Genomic DNA, 18,364 nt, shown 5'->3' on the forward strand with positions numbered 1-18,364 from the left:
AATTCATATTTTGGTTTTCTCCTTTATTTTGTATTTTCTTTGATGCTTGAATGGACACTTGAGTGTTTTCATTGAGATACACTGGAATTAAGTCTCTGTCGCCAATCGACATAAAATATTGGACCCATCCATTCACAGAATGGAGTGCACTAAAAATTGATAACTAGAATTTGTGGTAACTACAAAAGTAATCCACCCAAAGTAGGCAAATGTTGTCAACTTAAGTCCATAATTCTTTTATCTCTATAATAATTATTTTTAGGTTTCAACTAATTCATGAGTATTAGAATATATTTCCGGATTAAGGAAAAAAGTGATTGGATGCTTTTTCAGGGTGGCAGTGAGCAAATTTGCTTTGGTTTATTTTGTACAAGTGGATTTATTTGTAAACAAAATCTAAAACACTGACGACATCACGTTTGATATGACAAAACAAATCGTCAACTTGACAAATAAAATGGCAAAATGCATGTTTCGACAGACAGCGTACTGAAGTTTTATTTTTCCTATCGCTTAACACACATATTAGATAGCGTCGGGATTGGAATAAAATTGCAACTGTCCCACTGACTAGTCCTTGGCAACCAACAGTTTGTCTGTGACACTAACCAAGTTGGGCCGCCTCTGGCAAGTCAGCCGCATGGCCTCGGCCGTGATGAGCGGTGTGTGGCGGCAGTCCAGTCTCTGCAGCCCCTTGCATCGCTCCAAGTGCTCCAGGCTCAGATCCGTGATCATTTTGCAGCCTGACAGATTCAGATACTTGAGATTGGTCAGGGTCGGCGCGTTGTTTGACGACAGCTGGGCCACTCCAGCGTCAGTGATCTTGTAGCACAAGCCCAAGGACAGTGCTTCAATACTCTTCAAGTACTGAACAATGTATCTGAAATATGAACACATAGCTGTCAGTCAATTGAAAAGCTATAAAAATTTGTTTCTTTTTATGATTTACGGAAAAAGGAAGCAGAGAAATGAGCAGCGTGACTGCTTTGTAGCAATTTTTCTGTTCTTTACGATTATTAAATAATTTTTTTCAACAGGCAGAAAATTATGATAAAAATTTAGTTGTATGTACAAAACTACTGGTTCATAAAGTGGTGGTAATTAGAACCCCATGTATTTTTAAAATTACCAAAATTAGCACTTCAGTTTAGTTATTTCTTTCAGAAGAGAAAATAGAAAGATCGTGTATCAAGCTTTCAAATTGGCTTGAATTACTCAAAGACAGTTCAGAATAGGCTCCAATTTTTGTCACAAGTTTTTAAAATTCCTTCATCTCAATTGTGCACCAGCACAGACGAAAATCTGCATTATTTACTAGCTTGGTTTTTAAAGTACAAACCACCAAGGTGTTAACCAGGAAGTGAAATTTTTATCATAACTCAATAAGACAAGTGATTTGATCTTAATTGGGAATATGTATCAGTGTTTTTAACTTAACAAAATAGGATAAAAATGTGTAAATCACTAATTTGCGTATTTTCAACTTGAGAAAATATTGATAATATGCTGGTAAATTCTTTTACCTAACAGAGACGTCGGAAATGTCGCAGCCGACGAGCACAAGGTCTCTCAAGTTCCTGAGGCGGGACTTATTGTCGGTGAGACCAGGCCGTGAGTCGGGTGGAGGCGACAGGATCTCACGGAGACAGCAGTCATTCATGCCGGTGACATAGCTGAGATCGAGCGAGGTGAGCATGGGACACGAGCTGGTGCGCAGCGCGACCACGGAAGTAGCGTATGTGCAGCCCTGCAGGCTAAGGCTGTGCAGCTGTGGCAGGCGCGGCAGCAGCCAACCGAGCTGCTTCGAGCTGACCGTGCTCCAGTCGAGGATCAGCACGCTCGGCTGCCGCTTCACCACACCCTGTATCACGGCGGCGGTCACCTTGTAGTGCGCCAGCGACATCCGTGTCCACAGCTTCGGCGAGCAAGCCCACACCATCCAGCTCTTGCACACCAGCGTGCACGTGTTAAGCTCCTGCTGGTTTAGGAAGCGGAACACCAGCGACATCACCTCCTTGTCCATCGCCAAGTTGCCGCCTGCAAAGACATCATTATGATTATGGCAGACTTTTTCATGAGTAAACCAAAATTGAAATAATTAAATTTTGTTACTAGTGAAAGGTTTGCTCATTTTCTGTTTCATACCAAACTTTTGAGTAATTCTCAAAACTAAAAGCTAGTCACAAAGTGCATAATTTTCACATGGATTTCATGACGGCCAAACTGACCCAGGAATCTTTTTTCCAATGGAAATTCAACCCAGCTAAGAGAGTTAAATAGTTAGTCCACAGTAAGCAAATTATTATAAATCCTGACATCCGGTGTACAATAGCAATTTTGAATTGTGGTTTAAAAACCCGTAAAAACTTATTGCAAACCTGAACAATAGCGGTTTAATCTTATATTCTTAGTTTATCTTAAATAATTTTATTATGCATGGCTTTGCTTGCTGCTTTGACCTTGAACTAGGTCACCTTGGGTTTGCTGGGGCAGTTAATATAAAAATAACTTGACACTCTTTGCACTAATTTTCTCTAACAAAACCAGAAAACCCAAGTAGTTGTTTGCAATAGTAAATTTTTAACAACTACATAAACTATTTAAAAAAATTGATCCTGGCTGTTGGTCAACAATTTACAATAATTGAAGCCTTTCATGGGTTTCAATTAATTTTCAAATGCTGCACTTTCTATGGTCCATTTCATTGGATATTCAATTAAGTAAATTCACGACTTGGTGAAACCTTCAATTACCTGGCAGTCTTACAGTAGTCTTGGTATCTGGCGGGATGCCACTCGGTCGAACAACAACCGTGGGTCGTTTCAGCTGCTTGGTCGAGCTGCCGATTAGTTGGGCAGCGAGTTGAGATCGTAGAGGTGGCCGGATGACGTTGACCGGCCTGTGAACGGCGGGAGCCGCTTCGCCATCTAACACTGGTGGTCCCGCGTCGTCCACCACCTCAGAGTCCATTGAGTAGCGTCTCCGCCTGTCTGGCGATAGGTGCGGTGGCTCCGGCTTGGCCTTACTGGAGCCCGAAGGAGACATAGGATCGGCGTCGCTGTCCTGTTGATTTCAAATCAATTTAGAATTTTCATACAAGGTTGTTACAAAATATATTTTTTTTTTGGTTAATTTGCTCAGGTAAAAATATGCAAGTCACAAATAAAAAATTGATTGCTGAATGCTGAATACCACCTATAGCAATGAAATGGATAGAAGCCTCCAAATTTACTAATTAAGGACAAAGAAGCCAGATAGAATTCCTCTGTAGAGAAATGGCCAACATAGGTGGAACACCAAAGCGTTAGGAATGAGACAATTCTCACAGTTTGAAATAATTTACGGCCTGCAGAGCTTGTAATTTTTTTTTCAGATGACATTGCAGCACTTTTCAAATACCAAGGTATAAGTACTTACAAATTCAGTTTTTATGTTTCTCGCGGGATTTTCGCTGGACTCACTGCTGAAAGAGCCCCTCCGGAAGTGTTCTGGGAGAGGGCCGCCACTCGTTTTGTTCCTGGCACGGAAGTGGCGTGGCTGTTGGTGCAAACAAAGGTCACTTTAGAGAGCCAGAGTTATATATATTATAATGATAAAATATTTTCATAATTAGTCCCGTGTTGATGATTAGCTTTTCCATACATTTAAAGTGTTTTTTGAAATTCAAGGTATGACTTAAGTCTAGCAATGTGAATTGAATTCAATGAAATCATTGTCTTTATTTGATATTAATTTCAATACCATACCACTGGTTCATAAGACATGTAAGGAAGTTCCTCCTTACTCTGTAATATTTGAAGACGTCAGTGTGGGTTCATTTAATTTATATCATGCTGCAGCATGAACACGGCGTGATATGTAGTACTTAACTGCGCTTGCCAGATTATAAGAAACATGTGAAGGGGGAGAGATTCAATGAGAGGATAAATCAGGTTGTGGTATCCTCAATATTTGTTCTAACCATCTACTATGTACATGTCTCTTCAGTGTAGTAAACTTCTGTTTTAAGATTGGCGTTTAAAGTTTCCTTTTAAACTTTAATTTGAGAGAATTTGAGGATCCTTAAATTGGCATTGATATTTAAGATCCTTTTTTATCCCTAGCAAAACCCTTCAGACTTATAACATTTCAAAAAAAGCGCCAGCTTCCCAATTTGTAGTAGTGAATTTCTTATGGAACTACAGTCTCTTTGAGAATTAAGGTCAAACCATTGAAATGCTAACCTTGTAATCTTGGTTCTTTCCTTCCTTGCAGCACAGCGGACACTCCCAAGAGTTGGGCATGTCCTCGTTGACCTGACCGGTCGCCTGGATCCCGGGTGGCAGGCGGCTGACCGCGCACTTGGGATGCATAATCTCGAAGCACACGCTGCACTCCATCAGGGAGGAAGGCACAGAAGCCCTTTCGGCTGTTTTCTGGATCGGCACCACAGGTTCCAAGCCCCAGCCATCCAGTCGGCACACTGCACACGCTGCTGTTACCGGCAGCATCGGCTGGAAATTTGAGAAAACACCGTTTCTTTCCAATTCATCAAGCTCAAAAGAGAACTAGACTGAGTAGCTGGTGATGATAAAGGTTTGGGTCTAACACTGGATTACAAAAAGTGCCTGGTTACTTCTGGAATCAAGACTTTCCTGTACAGAAGTTTCCACCATTGCAACATTGTGTTAAACGGATTTTTGGCCATTTAAAAAAAAATATCAATTAAAATCGAAATATCACTTACTTCCATGCATGAGTAGCAAATGGGACAAAAAATTAGTAGGAATATAATTTTCATACCGTTTATAAAATAAAAATAAAGAGAGATCTAGTTCAGGTACAAAAAAAACATTTAATTTCTGTCCGAATATCTGTTGCTAATCAACACAAATTAACATGATATCCTTGAAACAAAATTTAATTCACCAATTTTGGTTGACATATGGTTACCACTATTTCAACTATTAATCTTCATCACAAATGAAGTAAAAAAATTAAAGTTCCAGAATGTTGAATTTATAGATTACATTGCTTTTTCACAACATTTAGGATACAAGAAGCAGACGTGAAAAATATTAATGCGTGTTGAAGTCCAAGCACAATAATTAGTTTCTCAACACCACACAGCAATAATGTTTTGATGAGTGCTACTTATTCCTCCGCCGCTTTACCTGCAAGCATTGACGCATGACGCAGGTTTGCTTGGCACGGCCAGGGCCACCAAATTTGACCATGTCCAGGCAGAAGTTGCACTCGCCACAGTCGGCTCTGTTGCAGGCCTCGCACTTCTTGCAACGGGTGCGCCTTCTTCGTGGCCCGTTGTTGTTCGAACCGGAGCCGCTGCCGCTTGACACAGGCTTTGGTGTGTCTGGCGGCCGATTCGGTGTCTGTATGTGCGACGCGGACAGGGGCGAGTGCTGCTGGCTGGGCATGCTTGGCAGGCTTGTCCGTGACGAGTTGCCACCCAAGCTACCCCTGCTGCCTTGGTGCCCCTTGACGCGCGGCACGCCACGGCTGTTGCTGGACGACCGACTCAGAGGATTGCGATCTGTATTCTTAAACATAATGCATTTTCTACATGTAAATAACTTTCAATTTAAATTCTGCTATGTGCATGTTATTTGCATATCACGCGGCGTAGGGAAATTGTAAGTTTACATCTAGCAGAATAATAAAAGAATAAGTAGAAAAATTAAGTTAACTTACAAGCTTCAACAAGAGGGAAAATAGAACTTCTATTTATGGAAAAACTTTGATTCTCTTTTTAGTACAGCTCTTTATATTAGAGTCCTTGTTTCAAGGACTCTACGTTTATCTGAGCTTACTGCGTGCAATTTAGCAGTTTTGCGTGGCAAGTGAAGAGAACACTACTTACTTCATGTGGTAACCTCAAAGTGCATCTCCCAGTGATGGCCAAGGCTGGGTTATCCTTACGATGTTGTTGCACCAAGCTCCGGACATCGTTGATTAATTTGATGGCATCAGGAATGAGCTCCGGCACGTTCTTTTTGTGTGGTGGCAAGTTGTGGAGGAAGAGCACGATGTCCTTGAGTCCGTGCAGCTCCTGATTAAAGAAATTAGCACCTGAGAGAGCGAATAACTTGTTTGGCTTACTTGAGCGGTGAGATGGACATCATGCTGTGGGTGGTAATTGAGCCTCGAGTTGGAAGCCTCAGGTGGAAGGTTGAGATGCGAGTTGCCCAAGAGGCAGAAGACGTACTTTTCCAGCACATACCACAGCATTTCTGTGAAGAAGGGGTATCTGAACTTCTGAGGCACCTGAAATATTGAATGCTCACGATGAGTTATCACATAAAAAATGATAAAAAAATATGGCAATATGCTGGCGTCAAAGTCTCCTATTACCACTGCAGTGGAAAATTACGCAAAGGAGAGCAGTATTAATATGAATCATGGACTTACAATTAAAACTCAAAATATAACCATGTTCTTTTCTTGAACAAATAAAAGCTATCAAACATAATATTTAAACCAACACTGAATCTGTGAACTCAATTAATACTATCAACGTTTAGCAAAATAAATATAAGTTATAATTTATTTTACAAAGCAATATTTTAATAAAGTTAACATTCCTTTGTAACAGCTAATAGTCAAACCTTTAATGCTGCTATATTGTACTAATTTCTTAGATATTTGTTTATTTTTGTGACATCTTCACTGTAGCAACAATAAACAAAAAATGTTAATTTGTGATCTCTACAATTGTTGCAATTAAGTAAAAAATATTTTAAGAAATTCAGTGACCCTTTAGGAAAAATGTCGCTGCCTGAAATTTCTACGGTTGAGGAGGGAAACCTTCTGAGATCCAACTTGGACAACCTGCTGCTGATGAAGGAGGACTTGACAAGAAAGCGCTTTAATTTGCAGAAGAAAATTGAACTGACTGAAGCGGCCATTAAGGAAATTCTTGGCACCATAGAAGGGGAGAAGCAAATTCTCGGAGAGGAAGAGAAAAAGAGAGATTATCTAGTAACTGTGCGAGACGATGTAGATGTAACCATTGAAAAAACAGGACAAGCCATCAAGCAGCTGGTCAGCAATACCGAACTTCTCAAAGCTTTGGTGGAAAAGTCAGAACAGCAGATTTTGGGAGTTTTGCACGATTAAAATCATAAATTTCTTTAAACATAGTGCCTCATTAAAAAACGTCCATTAACTTGACAAAATAAATAGTTTAAATAAATCGCACCTTAACCACACGTTTTCTAATTTCATTTTAACCCTTTATGTTAAACCTTGAAACAAATATACAACAAATTGCAAATCAAAGTAGAACAATTATTAAACCAACCTTAGTGGTGTCCTCCAATTTGGCAATGCGTAGCTGCTTTTCAATGCCGTAGGAATGAAGGAAGTTTCCTCCAAACACGAGGGTGTCGCTAGGTGTGAAGACAGCGTGTATCCATCCAGAGGGAATGAAGAACGTATTTCCCTTCTCCAGATGCACCCGACAGCACTTTTCCACGGTGTCACCAAAGAAAATGTCACTTTGCTTGCCAGAGAGCACCCACTGTTCGTACAGACTGATATTATGTTCGGAAGGAGGGATCAGCCAGAAGACCTAAAATCAAGAGAATGCCATCAATATTTCCATTTGAGCTGTACGCTTCAAGTTGGAATGGCATACCTTGTTGCCTTTGATAATGTGATACCAAACTGATGTGCCGCCAAAGTCAACGTGGAAGTCGGTGTAGCAGTTTTTTACTGACATCAAGCAGTACTTTTGCACTTTAGGGTACATCATGTCTTCAAGAACATTGGTCGACTCTATCTGCATATCTTTCAAATATTTTGGCCAAACGCAGTCCACCCAGTCTAGCTGTCGGACCTATTAAGTCGGCATTGAGAGAGTAGTTGTTATTGATGTAATATTTCCATGGTTTAAAATCGGATGGAAAACTGCATTGAAGTGCACGTTAAACAAATCTTTTTTCTCAATTTCTCTTTTAGTCATCTTTGATCTTAAGACTAAGAAAAGAAAACAATCGAATGACACAAAAAATCTTGTATAAAATTGTTTTACATAAAAACCCTCATCTATTAAGTTAGAAGGTAAAAATATTTTCCATTTGATATTAGATACAGTTTCCTTGGTGTACAGCGAGCGGTTTATTTTTCCGTATTTTTAAAAAAACGTCCAGCAGCCAAAACTAGTTGAGCAGGACCTTTACAAATATATAGAAATTCAGAAAAATAAACAGCTGGCTATACACCGAGGCAGCTGCATTTTTTCAACTGAAAAATTATGACTATGCGCCGAGTGAATGAATCTGTTTTCATTGACATCTCTACTAACGATAGCAAAAATATATTTAAATACTTTCTTACCACTGTGGGTGCTTGCACGTAGCTTTCCAGCTTTGTGTGGCTAAACTCCAGCGATATCACATTCAGGAGCCTCTCCTTGTTTGGACTCTCGTAGTATTTCTGCCACTCCTTCATGGTCATGTCCATATTCTTTTGAGTGTTGACGTCCATAACGTCCAACATTCGTCTGGAACCTGGTTTAAGGGAAAAAAGGGTTATGAAAGCGACATGCGAGTGTGCAAAAGCACTTCATTTTTAATTGACATCAGTGCTGATAACCTCTGCATGCTGATTTTAGCAGGACATTTCAGTGAAGAAGTGGAAAATAAAAACAAATATACAATCACGGTTAACACGGGGACAATTGAATCAGCGATTTGACTATCATATTGATTAATTAAATAAATAATCTTTTCAAGTCAAGGTCAAGACAGAGCAAAATATTTCATCTTAAAACTCGCGATTGAACAGAATTCGCACTGCGAAAAGAAGACTCAATAGATTCTTTAACATTTTGTTGTGACAGGTAAGAGAACTAAGCTCTTAGCTAACGATAACGAGTTCATTCGGATCTCAAACCAGAGGCTGTTATGAATTTTATGGCTGAAGAAGCTGTTATATTTTTCAGTGACACTCCGCTAACCCTGACGTATTGAATTGAGAATTCTAAAAGCATCACAACGTTAAAGCGAATGCTTCAAATATTCCATGATTCAAGAAAATATTAGTTTGCTAACAACTCGTCCCGAGATTGACTAGATTGAAAGTTTGTGTGCTTTATAGTTGTGTCAAAAATGTTTAATAGAGTACGTTGCGTGATTTTGCATTTAATTTGTCTTTAGTATAAACTTTGAGCAACGAGACTCAATTCATTATTTAAAACAGTTAACAGCAGTGGAAACTAATATTAAGAAAAATGTAATGCGTTTAGCTCTCCAAACCGGAGGGTGAAAACTTTACTTATAATCATCATGATTATCACCCCTTATATTGGTGAGTACATTAATTAATTTATTTTGTTGCCTCTTTTGGTAGTGTAATTGCCTTCCCAATAGATTTTCTATAGGGTTGAATGATATTTTGGGTAGATAGATACAAAACTAGAATTTCAATGGAAGTGGTGCTGGTTTTATATTGAGAAAAAACAGGATTTAGTTTGAAAAAAAATGCCTAGACGTTGGTTAAGTCATTTTATAGGTTGACCTCCATGAATGCAAAATCAACACATACATGGGTGTCACCTAATTTCCCAGAGACACCAGGGAATTTGGTATAAATGTGAGGCAATAGAAAGAAGCGTTTTTGTTAATACTTCGAATATTTCCGTCAGTACTGCTTGAAACGCTTAGATCCATTTAGAACAAAAAATAGTTGAAATATTTAGTAACAAGAAGAGATCCTTCTGCAAACACCTCTAAATCTAAAAGGATTTTTCAACTCTACACAACTCAAATTCTTTTGGCGTACAAAATTATTGATCAAATAATAGACACTTCTGTAACTATGCAAAACACTAGTGACATGACGGAACCAGTGATTGGCGACGATTGATTGATGAATTATTGCACGACGATAAGAGTTGGTGCATGACTTCAAGGCAATGCCGTTTATATCAAGCTAAAATAAACATCTCTATGTTAGGAAAATAAAACATTGTTTCTTTTAATGACGTTGAGAGAATAATAATAGCAATCAAGTTAATGAATAATTTCACTTTCTGACAGAGCAGGTCAGGAGGAGAATATTTTTTCTGGAAGCACTAGCCGGCTGGCAAATTTTGAGGTCACGAGGTCAGCCGCCAGCCGCAGCGAATTTAGCTAAGCTGCTCAAGCAATGCCAGCCACTGGTCAAAAGTCGAAAAATCAATAACTGCCAGAGAAAGACGATAGTCTCCGGCCCTTCTGGTCGTTAGGCACTATCAGGCTTCACATTAAAAATTTTTAAGTAAAAATACTCAGCCGCCGTCAAAAAACAACTGCAACCGATTCAGATAGCCGCCGCTTAAAATTACGCGGCTGAGACCTTTAGCTATTTCTCACGTTGTGGTCGCGAATCTAATTTCGTCCAAGATGTCATCAAGAAGTTAAATTACTCACCAAATTTTACATCCAAATTCAAGATGTTCCATTTCTCACAAATTAAAAAAAAAACTAACAAATAATTGTCTCTGAGAAATTTGAACAATAATAACGCGGGTCTGATTTAAGCGGGTTGAATTTCTTTTCAATTACAATAATAAACCTTCACGTGTAATCAGGGTTTTAGTTGACAGTCAATCTATGAAAATTTGACATCAGTATGTAAAAAACATTTATAGAGCGATAGAAGAGTTTCATCATAAGCAAAGTGCGATAATTACGGATTTTTTTTTATGTCATTTTCCATTATATTTTAAAACACAGCGCCGCCCTAACTTTCATAATATCCTCTTGGCCAGGTGTTGACTAATGTAAATATCTGTATTGATTCATACCGTTTAAGAAAGTTTTCAAGTAAACAAATTAAAGCTCCCATTTTGAATCAGTAGTAGCACAAAATCAAACGACCGAAAAATCCATTGGATGGCTATGCCGAATACATACACCTGTTCGCCAATGCACCTGCTACGCGTTTTAAAATTATCAAAATAGTATGCTTCTGTAGGGGTGAGTAATACCAAAATAGTGGGCATATTATTATGCGGTAGGCAAGCGAAAATAGAGAGTTAAGAGCACTCACCGACACCCATTCGCACGTCATTGATGGTGAAGTCTTCTGGCGGCACAGTCAGTCCTAGACCAGTCTTCTCTTTGATCAGCAGCGGAGTGTTGAATCCGTGGCGTTGAAAGTACGCGACGGTCACGTCTGCACAGAGGAGAAAGACATTGGCGGGTTAGTGAGAAGGCATTGAAACGTTTAGTACAATCGGGGATGCGGCACGGCGGCCAGTGTCATCGTAAATCGGGGCAAAATGTGTGTACGTGCGCGCCCAATGCGTGTGTGTTACTCCGTATACTCGCCTTGGCCCTGCAACTCCTTCACGAATCCCTGCTCGAAGCGTTCCGTGGTTAGCTTTTCCTCCAGGTCGAACGCGTGCTGGCCCTCGATCTCTTCATCGCCGAAGGCCCAGTCGTCCGAATAGTGCTTCCGCTGTTTTCGGTCCCTCTGTAAAAACAATAATAATCAAGTAATTTCGAGCTCTTCGTGAACGTGCGCGCGAAATCACAGCCCATCGTGCGGCCCCCGCGGAGGCGGCACGGGCCGGCTGGAGGCCGCCGAACGGACCCACGCCTTCTCACCGGTCGGATGATGTACTCTCGGTCCGGATTCTTGCGTTTGTGCTTGTTTTTCTTCTCGCTTTTTGTGTCGCCTTTCGAAGACTTCGTTGTCGCCATTTTGGCTTACGCCCGATGCCGAGAGCTTAAGCGAGCGCACTCCCCTCTCCCTAGGTCTACTCTCGCCCGGCGGAGGCGAGCAACTGCCGAGCCGCACTCGAACGACCCACGAACACTCGGACCACCGCCGCCATGCGTGCTGTGCGCCAACGCAGCCCGATCTGATGACAGCAGAGGCAATGCTATCTCCTCTCCTGTTTTTCCTCCTCACTCTTTACCAATTTAACCCTTTCCAAACAGCAAAGACGACGAGACGCATGCTGCTTGCTGCTATAAAAACTCGCCGCTACATGTTTGCAATACACGTAATATTATTTTCTGCTCTGGTATTAGAATTGTGAGGGTTTAATGCTGCTTTAATTAAATTTTATTAATTTGTAACTGTTAGTAGTGTGTTCCTTTTTCTTCTGTAGTAAAATATAATATTTCCAAAAGGTTTTATTAGTGGATAATAAACTCTGTTCAAGCGGTCCGATTCAGCTCATATTTCGGTGTATTGTATGCTTTTAATCTCCATTTGAAGATGAGATTCACAAAAAGGTTAAAGTTAAATAGAGTGTGACTAAATAATGAAATTCAGAAGAGATATAATTATGTATAGATAATTTAATTTCCATGAGCGCGTGATATCTAAACTACAGGGCAGCATAATTATTTAAATAACAAAGTTAAAAGTGAATTCTTTTAATAGGAAAGTTCAACTCATCTGCTTGAAATTTTTCATTATATTATCTAACGTCAGCTTAACAGTTCCAATTAATAATTTTTAGCACTTTGAAATTTTTGAAACAATATTAATATAGTATTATCCTCTTTTAAATTTGCAGCATAATATATTTCACCATTTACGTTTGAAAGTAAGAACAACTTTATTTCACTGACTCTGTTATAATGATTACCATTTTTTTAATGTATTTATTTTGACTGCTTCTTTTCTAACGTCTTGTTATTTTCCTATTTCAAGAACGAGGAATCGAATGAAAAGAATTGTCTTTGGTCCATTTTTTATTGACAGAAATATAGTTATAGCAAAATTAATTACAAATTTATATACATATATATGAGATTTACTAAAATTATTATAGGTCTCACCATCGTCAAGTCTATTGAAGGAAAGTTAAAAAGAGATACAGATCATTTAAACTAGAAGTTGAATATTAGGTCCGATAAAAATATAAATCAATATTTGTACAGCTTTGTTCCTTGAGCAATTCTAGTTTCATGGGTTGACTTTGTTAATTACGTCTAGGATATTTACAAAATAAACTGATCTCGCAGAAAAACATTGAAAAATGAGTATAGAATTCAATCTCTGTGCCTAGTTAAAAAATACCTTCACAAAAGTCACACACAATTTCATCAACCATAAATACTTGTTTGTGCATTCACATACACAAGGCGCATGCGTTTGTGGTCGAAGGTAATTTAACTTGGAAGAAGACGGAGGGCTTTAGAGAGCTGATAATTGCCAGTGCGAGCACAACTCCGCGGCCGGCACTACGTACACTGACAAGAACACTGGTAAATATTTTCTCGCAAAATATTATTTTGTGACAGAAATATGCTTTTTAAAGTACGAGTACTTCTCAAGCTTCCTAATTAAAAAAATCAGTCTTTTGAAAATGTTTTCTTGTCATTTTGCATTGAAACTAGGGCAATTTTTTCAGAGATCGAGCCATTTGTTTTATAATTCATATTGAAAAAAATAACAATCCATGCGATAGGGTTCCATCGCAGTAAATAAGTATTTTTAAAAATCTACAGCCTTTATATAAAAATTGAATGAAGTATTTTAAAAGAGAAATAAACTCGATTTGTATGCAACTAAATAACAACATTAATAATTTATGTTCTTTCAGTCTTTTGTCTTGCTTCAAATTTAGACTCTCTAACCTGGAATACCTAAATAGCTATTCACACACAGTTCAATGTCCGACGAGTGTTTCTTTGGAAATGATTATTTTCGAACATTTCAAGTAACTATTGATTTTTTTTACTTACGTAAGAGGAAATAAGTGAGAATGTAAGCTGTTAATCCATTCTAGCTAAATTTTTAATTTAAATATATAGGTGATTTTTTTTAATTTTGAAGTTGTACTAAAATGGAAGGCTCTATTTTTTCAAATAGAAAAGGGATTGGAGGCCTTCAGTTCTGCATTTCACTTTTAAATTAAGGTTAATTGCAGGGGTTACTTATCAATTACTGCGTCGCTTGACCTCACAATTGAGATAAAAGTCGCCACAAAGGAAATTGCGTGAGTTTCTGCTGTCGCGGACAGAAATAAAGACATGCTAGTTTTTTCCAACCTGTCTTTATAGTTTTTTTACTGGCGAAAACTCAGCCACTTTCTTAGAGCTCATTGAACTGTCCGTGTCAAGGTGTTGAAGCGTGGGATGCAAAATAAATGTTAATTTATATGTTTTCTCTGCGCTTCAAGTTCGCGCTGCACAAAAAAGAAAAAATATACTTGGCACATTGCACGCTTTGTTCTGCAACGCGCTGTTAATATTAATTCACATTTTCCGCTCCATTCACCTGACAAGGTCCTTGACTATTTTCTTACTATGCACGCCTTGCAATTGTTTTAATAAAATAAATCTTTCAATTCATTTCGCTTCTACCACGCTAATTAAAGCTATTTATCCTCTCTGCTTGAAGCAGAAAATGAGCCAGGACGAGTTGATGGCGCACCAGCAGAGCATGGGCCAGCTGAGTCAGGCTTCGTCCGCGCCCGCGGCGCGACGCCCGCTCTCGCTGCACATCGCATCTAACCCCGGCTCGCCGCGCCTCAACCCCAGCAACAAATTCAACTCGCTTCGCAAAGCGGCCCTGGTGCTGCGGGCGACCCAGTCGACGGCGTCGCTGCAGTCGCCGATGCAGTGGCCGGCGCCGTCCAGGTCGCAATCGGCGTTGGCGCTACAGCCGCCAACACAGATGCCAACAGGCCCTTGTTGCTGCTGCGGCCACCATGACTCCGGTGCCCCTCAGTACCACAGGAGCCCTGTAAGCAGAAAAAAACACGTGGTTCTTGTTTAAAAATATCTACCAAAAATATTTTATTCAGGTTGTCAACATTACTTTTAAAAATGTTTGCAGCAAATTTAAAGGAAAACGCTATAAGCTGATATCTAAACCATGGTTTTGATCTCAAAAAGTAATAGTACAAATAATTTTGGGATTTAGGAATATGTTTATATCTTTTGGGAAATTTCAAAATAATTTATGAGAATCGGCGGGTTAATCTAGTAAAATTCTCTACAGAAAATAGAGGCTAAATTCTTGGGTCAAAGGTTGGTTTTTTGTGTATTTGTTATTTGTATAAGGAATTCAACACTAAAATAACAAGAATTGCTTTGATTCCACTTGCACATTTTTTTGTAATATATTGGCAGAATTCAGGATATTATCGTTATGAGAAATAAAGATTATATTCATTATTAGTGGTTATTGCGAGGAAGTAATAAAAGATCTGCATTTTTAATTAGAGCTTCACATCAGCCGGGGAAGACCCTGAGAAGCAATCGAACGCAGACGGCACTCTCACGCCAACTGGATTGTCATGGAGGCGACTACATGTGAGCAGAGCCAAATTGAAGGCTACCGCCACTACATCTGAACTTCTTTCTGGTTTTGCAATGGTAAAATGTATTATAGCTCGATCTCGCAAAAGAATAACAGTCTAAGGCCGTTCGTAAATTGTGAAGCGCAGGAATTGAGCAAATTTTTTACAAGCACGAAAAACATACACAAGAACTTTATTATCAGAAGCACTGGCTTATTTTGTTGTCACCAGCACTTGAAGTTAAACATAAGTTATGTGTGTTTCTTTTCATCCTTACGCAAATAATGCGCGATAAGCTAGCTATTGCGTGTGTGCATAGTGCAGGACTATTACGCACAACTAAGTCGAAAAACTCATAGTTTGAAAGTAAAACTAACTAACTCCCATTGATTTTATTGTATATGAAAATTAATTGAATATTATTCAAGAGGCGTGCGTGTGTAAGTCGAATATTAACACGCGTTAGTTAATATAACCTGTTATTAAATAAAATTTTTTTACATTCATTTCTCTTCTTGATGAACTCTTAGAAAAAATTAAAATATATTTTTTTTTCATCAATGACCTCTAAATATAACTTTTGGAGACATTATAAATATCACTGTGGAGCAAAGCATCATAGAAATGAAGACAAAAATTTGTCTTTGCATTTTTATCCCAACAAAAATATTCTTTTTTGCCCCGCCTGACAGGTATAATATAATTTCCAATTTAAGTTGACAATTACACACGCTTTAATTGAACAGGTGGCGATGGTTGAGCTGCAAATCAACACACCGACCAACGTTCCAGAATGGATGTTCATCCTATTCTCCGTATGCACGACTGTGCTGGTTGCGGTACACATCTTCGCGCTCATGATTTCTACCTACATCTTGCCCAACATCGACGCAGTCACCAGGCTGCACGCGACGGAGTTGGTGTCCGAGAGTCCACACGAACGGATGCGTTTTTTCATTGAGCTGGCCTGGGGCTTGTCCACCGTGCTCGGCCTCTTCCTCTTCCTGGTCGAGGTGGCCATCCTCTGCTGGGTCAAGTTCTGGGACTACTCCTTCGCGTCCGCTATTGCTTCAACGGCGATCGCGGTCCCCTCCCTGCTCATCTTCATTGGCTTCGCCGTCCACTTTTATCATACCCTCGTGGTGCACAAGTGTAAAGCCTCGGACCTGGATCTGCAGGCGCTAGAAAAGATGAAGTCCGACCTGGAAAACCAGCTGGGCGAGGGCATGGCTGCTCAGAACAAAAAAGACGAGTCTAAGTTTACGTATCCACCTGGTTACAATAATGTCTGACTCATCCTAATATATTTTGTATTTAATAATCTAATAAACCATTTAATTTATGCACAATAATTTTGCTCCACATGAGTTTTTTTTGAGTTGTCTGACAGGATCGAAAAATGCGTCTCAAAGTCACGAGGTATAATTCGTGCTAAAAGTGACACGGTCATACTAACTATATAGAGGAGCAGAGTTTTCACTATACTGTTTTTAACCAGTCGTCATGCAAGTGTCCGATAAGGTACCGGGCAAGGAAACCACTAATCCTTTCGTCTGGTAAGGACCTCTGTGATACGAACTAAAAATTATCAGCTGTAGACTTGGGAAATGTTGTCAAACAACTTTTTCTAAATGTGTTGACAGCATTGAAGCGTTTCTTTTATTAGTCACTGATTCAGAGTGACGGTATATTATTAATGCAAGCAGATAATCTTGATAAGGATTTAATGCTGGATTAATTTTTTTCTCTTCAAGTTTATCGATTGTATCCAACAAAAATCAATTTTTTACTTCTTAAATAGTCTCACTAGAAATGTCGAGTTTTAGCAAAAACAATCGAATTGCTTAAGCTTATTGTATTATTTTTCAAAGTGCTTAGTTTTGCTATTTGTCAACTGACCATGGGTTTGTGCAATTCAGCATACGGAAAGCATGCACGTGTGCTATTACTTAATGAAAAGCAAGAGCAACGGGTAAAAAAGGCGGGTAGATTGCCAATCACCAGTTAAATTAATTGACCTGAATACAGGCCCGTGGAGTTGGGTCAGGTGGAAGCAGGTCTGGTGCCGATTGCAGCAAGCAAATCAGCTGGGGGGAAACTGCACAACACACCTCTGGGGCTGGCGTGGAGGCAACTGCACTACCGCACAGCCAAACTGAAAGGGGTGCACCGCTCTGCGCATCTGATCGCCTTCTTTGCTATGGTACGAGCTCCGTAAATTCGTGACTTTTTTCTCAATGTGATTCCGTCCTTAGGAAGCAATGGCCGAGCTGCAAGTAAACGTTCCGTCCACCGCGCCGGGCTGGCTGTTTTCCCTTTACGCGGCCAACACTGTCCTGCTGATCACGTCCAACTTTTTCGCCCTGATGGTCAGCACGTGCCTGCTGCCTCGGATGAGCGCCATCTCCGAAGAGTACGACGTCGACCATCTGCGCGCGGTGCCGTCCTTTTCCATGCACGACCGGCTGCACGGTTTGGTCTCACTGAGCGCCGGCCTGGCCCACGTGCTTGGCCTCTTTCTCTTCCTGGTCGAGATAATCCTGCTCAACTGGGTTAAATTCTGGGACTTCTCAGAGCCGGCAGCGCTGGCCGGCTCCTTGACCATGGTCCCTTTTCTCCTCCTGTTTGTAGTGACGTTTTTCCACTTTCGCAAAACCTTGGCCGAACACGCCTGCAGCACACGCATGTCCAGGATCGAGGTGCGGATCGAGTTGAAGAATGTCGCGTGACCGAACGCAGAGAGAAAAACTATAGCTCCACCGTCAAAGTTGGATCCATTTTGCGAAAATAATATATCCTCTGTCACTGTGATGAAGGCTTTTATTGTTAAAAGTGGAACAGGTCAAGGTGGTCAAACAAATTAAGTTTTAGTAGGGGAAGGGTGTTTGAAAATTGTTGAATGAAAATCTCATGCTCTCGTGAGGGCAGATCTCAAAATCCCACACCCCTTACGATCTGCCCCTGCAAAGGCATTTACCTAATAAGGGGTCCTCCTGTCCTTGGGGCGTCCTGTTTGTCCTCCCTCCATTATCCTATCCGTGTCCTTACAGGAGCATAAAATAAAAACAAACAAAAGGTTCAAATTAGTCCCCCTGGAGATAAAGAGTTTTGGAA

General features: G+C 39.9%; 3 protein-coding genes across 6 annotated transcripts; 2 read left to right on the forward strand and 1 right to left on the reverse strand.

The window, feature by feature from the left end:
* Positions 1 to 468: 468 nt before the first annotated feature.
* Positions 469 to 11,797, reverse strand: Kdm2 (Lysine demethylase 2). Its single transcript, XM_065477497.1, has 14 exons — positions 11,592 to 11,797; positions 11,313 to 11,457; positions 11,032 to 11,157; positions 8,335 to 8,507; positions 7,634 to 7,834; positions 7,298 to 7,567; positions 6,097 to 6,261; positions 5,858 to 6,046; positions 5,154 to 5,537; positions 4,224 to 4,493; positions 3,418 to 3,537; positions 2,754 to 3,063; positions 1,524 to 2,037; positions 469 to 880 (listed from the first exon to the last, which is right to left on the reverse strand). The coding sequence occupies exons 1-14, from the start codon at positions 11,685 to 11,687 to the stop codon at positions 571 to 573; spliced, it is 3,273 nt and encodes a 1,090-aa protein (XP_065333569.1). The 5' UTR covers positions 11,688 to 11,797; the 3' UTR covers positions 469 to 570.
* An 836-nt stretch (positions 11,798 to 12,633) lies between these two features.
* Positions 12,634 to 18,326, forward strand: LOC135935280 (calcium release-activated calcium channel protein 1-like). 4 transcript variants are annotated; one of them, XM_065477500.1, is made up of 6 exons: positions 12,634 to 14,231; positions 14,347 to 14,691; positions 15,174 to 15,326; positions 15,997 to 16,806; positions 17,279 to 17,453; positions 17,506 to 18,326. In XM_065477500.1, exons 2-4 carry the CDS (start codon positions 14,353 to 14,355, stop codon positions 16,540 to 16,542), a joined length of 1,038 nt encoding a protein of 345 aa, XP_065333572.1. In that variant the 5' UTR covers positions 12,634 to 14,231; positions 14,347 to 14,352; the 3' UTR covers positions 16,543 to 16,806; positions 17,279 to 17,453; positions 17,506 to 18,326. The 4 variants fall into 4 exon arrangements, with proteins under 4 accessions (XP_065333572.1, XP_065333571.1, XP_065333570.1 ...); XM_065477499.1 differs by having other exon boundaries at positions 14,350 to 14,691; XM_065477498.1 differs by having other exon boundaries at positions 12,635 to 13,208.
* LOC135937522 (calcium release-activated calcium channel protein 1-like) lies at positions 16,754 to 17,979 on the forward strand. Its single transcript, XM_065480674.1, has 3 exons — positions 16,754 to 16,806; positions 17,279 to 17,453; positions 17,506 to 17,979. Exons 1-3 carry the CDS (start codon positions 16,754 to 16,756, stop codon positions 17,977 to 17,979), a joined length of 702 nt encoding a protein of 233 aa, XP_065336746.1.
* Positions 18,327 to 18,364: the final 38 nt, after the last annotated feature.

The sequence above is a fragment of the Cloeon dipterum genome, chromosome 2 (assembly GCF_949628265.1).
Source record: "Cloeon dipterum chromosome 2, ieCloDipt1.1, whole genome shotgun sequence".
Lineage (NCBI taxonomy): Eukaryota > Metazoa > Arthropoda > Insecta > Ephemeroptera > Baetidae > Cloeon > Cloeon dipterum.

Excerpts from the sequence above, each read along its gene's own strand:
- Kdm2 (XM_065477497.1), bottom strand. The coding sequence starts at position 11,687 with ATGGCGACAACGAAGTCTTCGAAAGGCGACACAAAAAGCGAGAAGAAA. Across the intron at positions 6,262-7,297 it reads AATTGGAGGACACCACTAAG|GTGCCTCAGAAGTTCAGATA; the intron begins GTTGGTTTAATA and ends TCAATATTTCAG. Across the intron at positions 3,064-3,417 it reads GAAACATAAAAACTGAATTT|GACAGCGACGCCGATCCTAT; the intron begins GTAAGTACTTAT and ends TGAAATCAACAG.
- LOC135935280 (XM_065477500.1), top strand. The coding sequence starts at position 14,353 with ATGAGCCAGGACGAGTTGATGGCGCACCAGCAGAGCATGGGCCAGCTG. Across the intron at positions 14,692-15,173 it reads CTCAGTACCACAGGAGCCCT|AGCTTCACATCAGCCGGGGA; the intron begins GTAAGCAGAAAA and ends ATTTTTAATTAG. Across the intron at positions 15,327-15,996 it reads TTCTTTCTGGTTTTGCAATG|GTGGCGATGGTTGAGCTGCA; the intron begins GTAAAATGTATT and ends TTAATTGAACAG.
- LOC135937522 (XM_065480674.1), top strand. The coding sequence starts at position 16,754 with ATGCAAGTGTCCGATAAGGTACCGGGCAAGGAAACCACTAATCCTTTC. Across the intron at positions 16,807-17,278 it reads ACCACTAATCCTTTCGTCTG|GCCCGTGGAGTTGGGTCAGG; the intron begins GTAAGGACCTCT and ends ACCTGAATACAG. Across the intron at positions 17,454-17,505 it reads TGATCGCCTTCTTTGCTATG|GAAGCAATGGCCGAGCTGCA; the intron begins GTACGAGCTCCG and ends TTCCGTCCTTAG.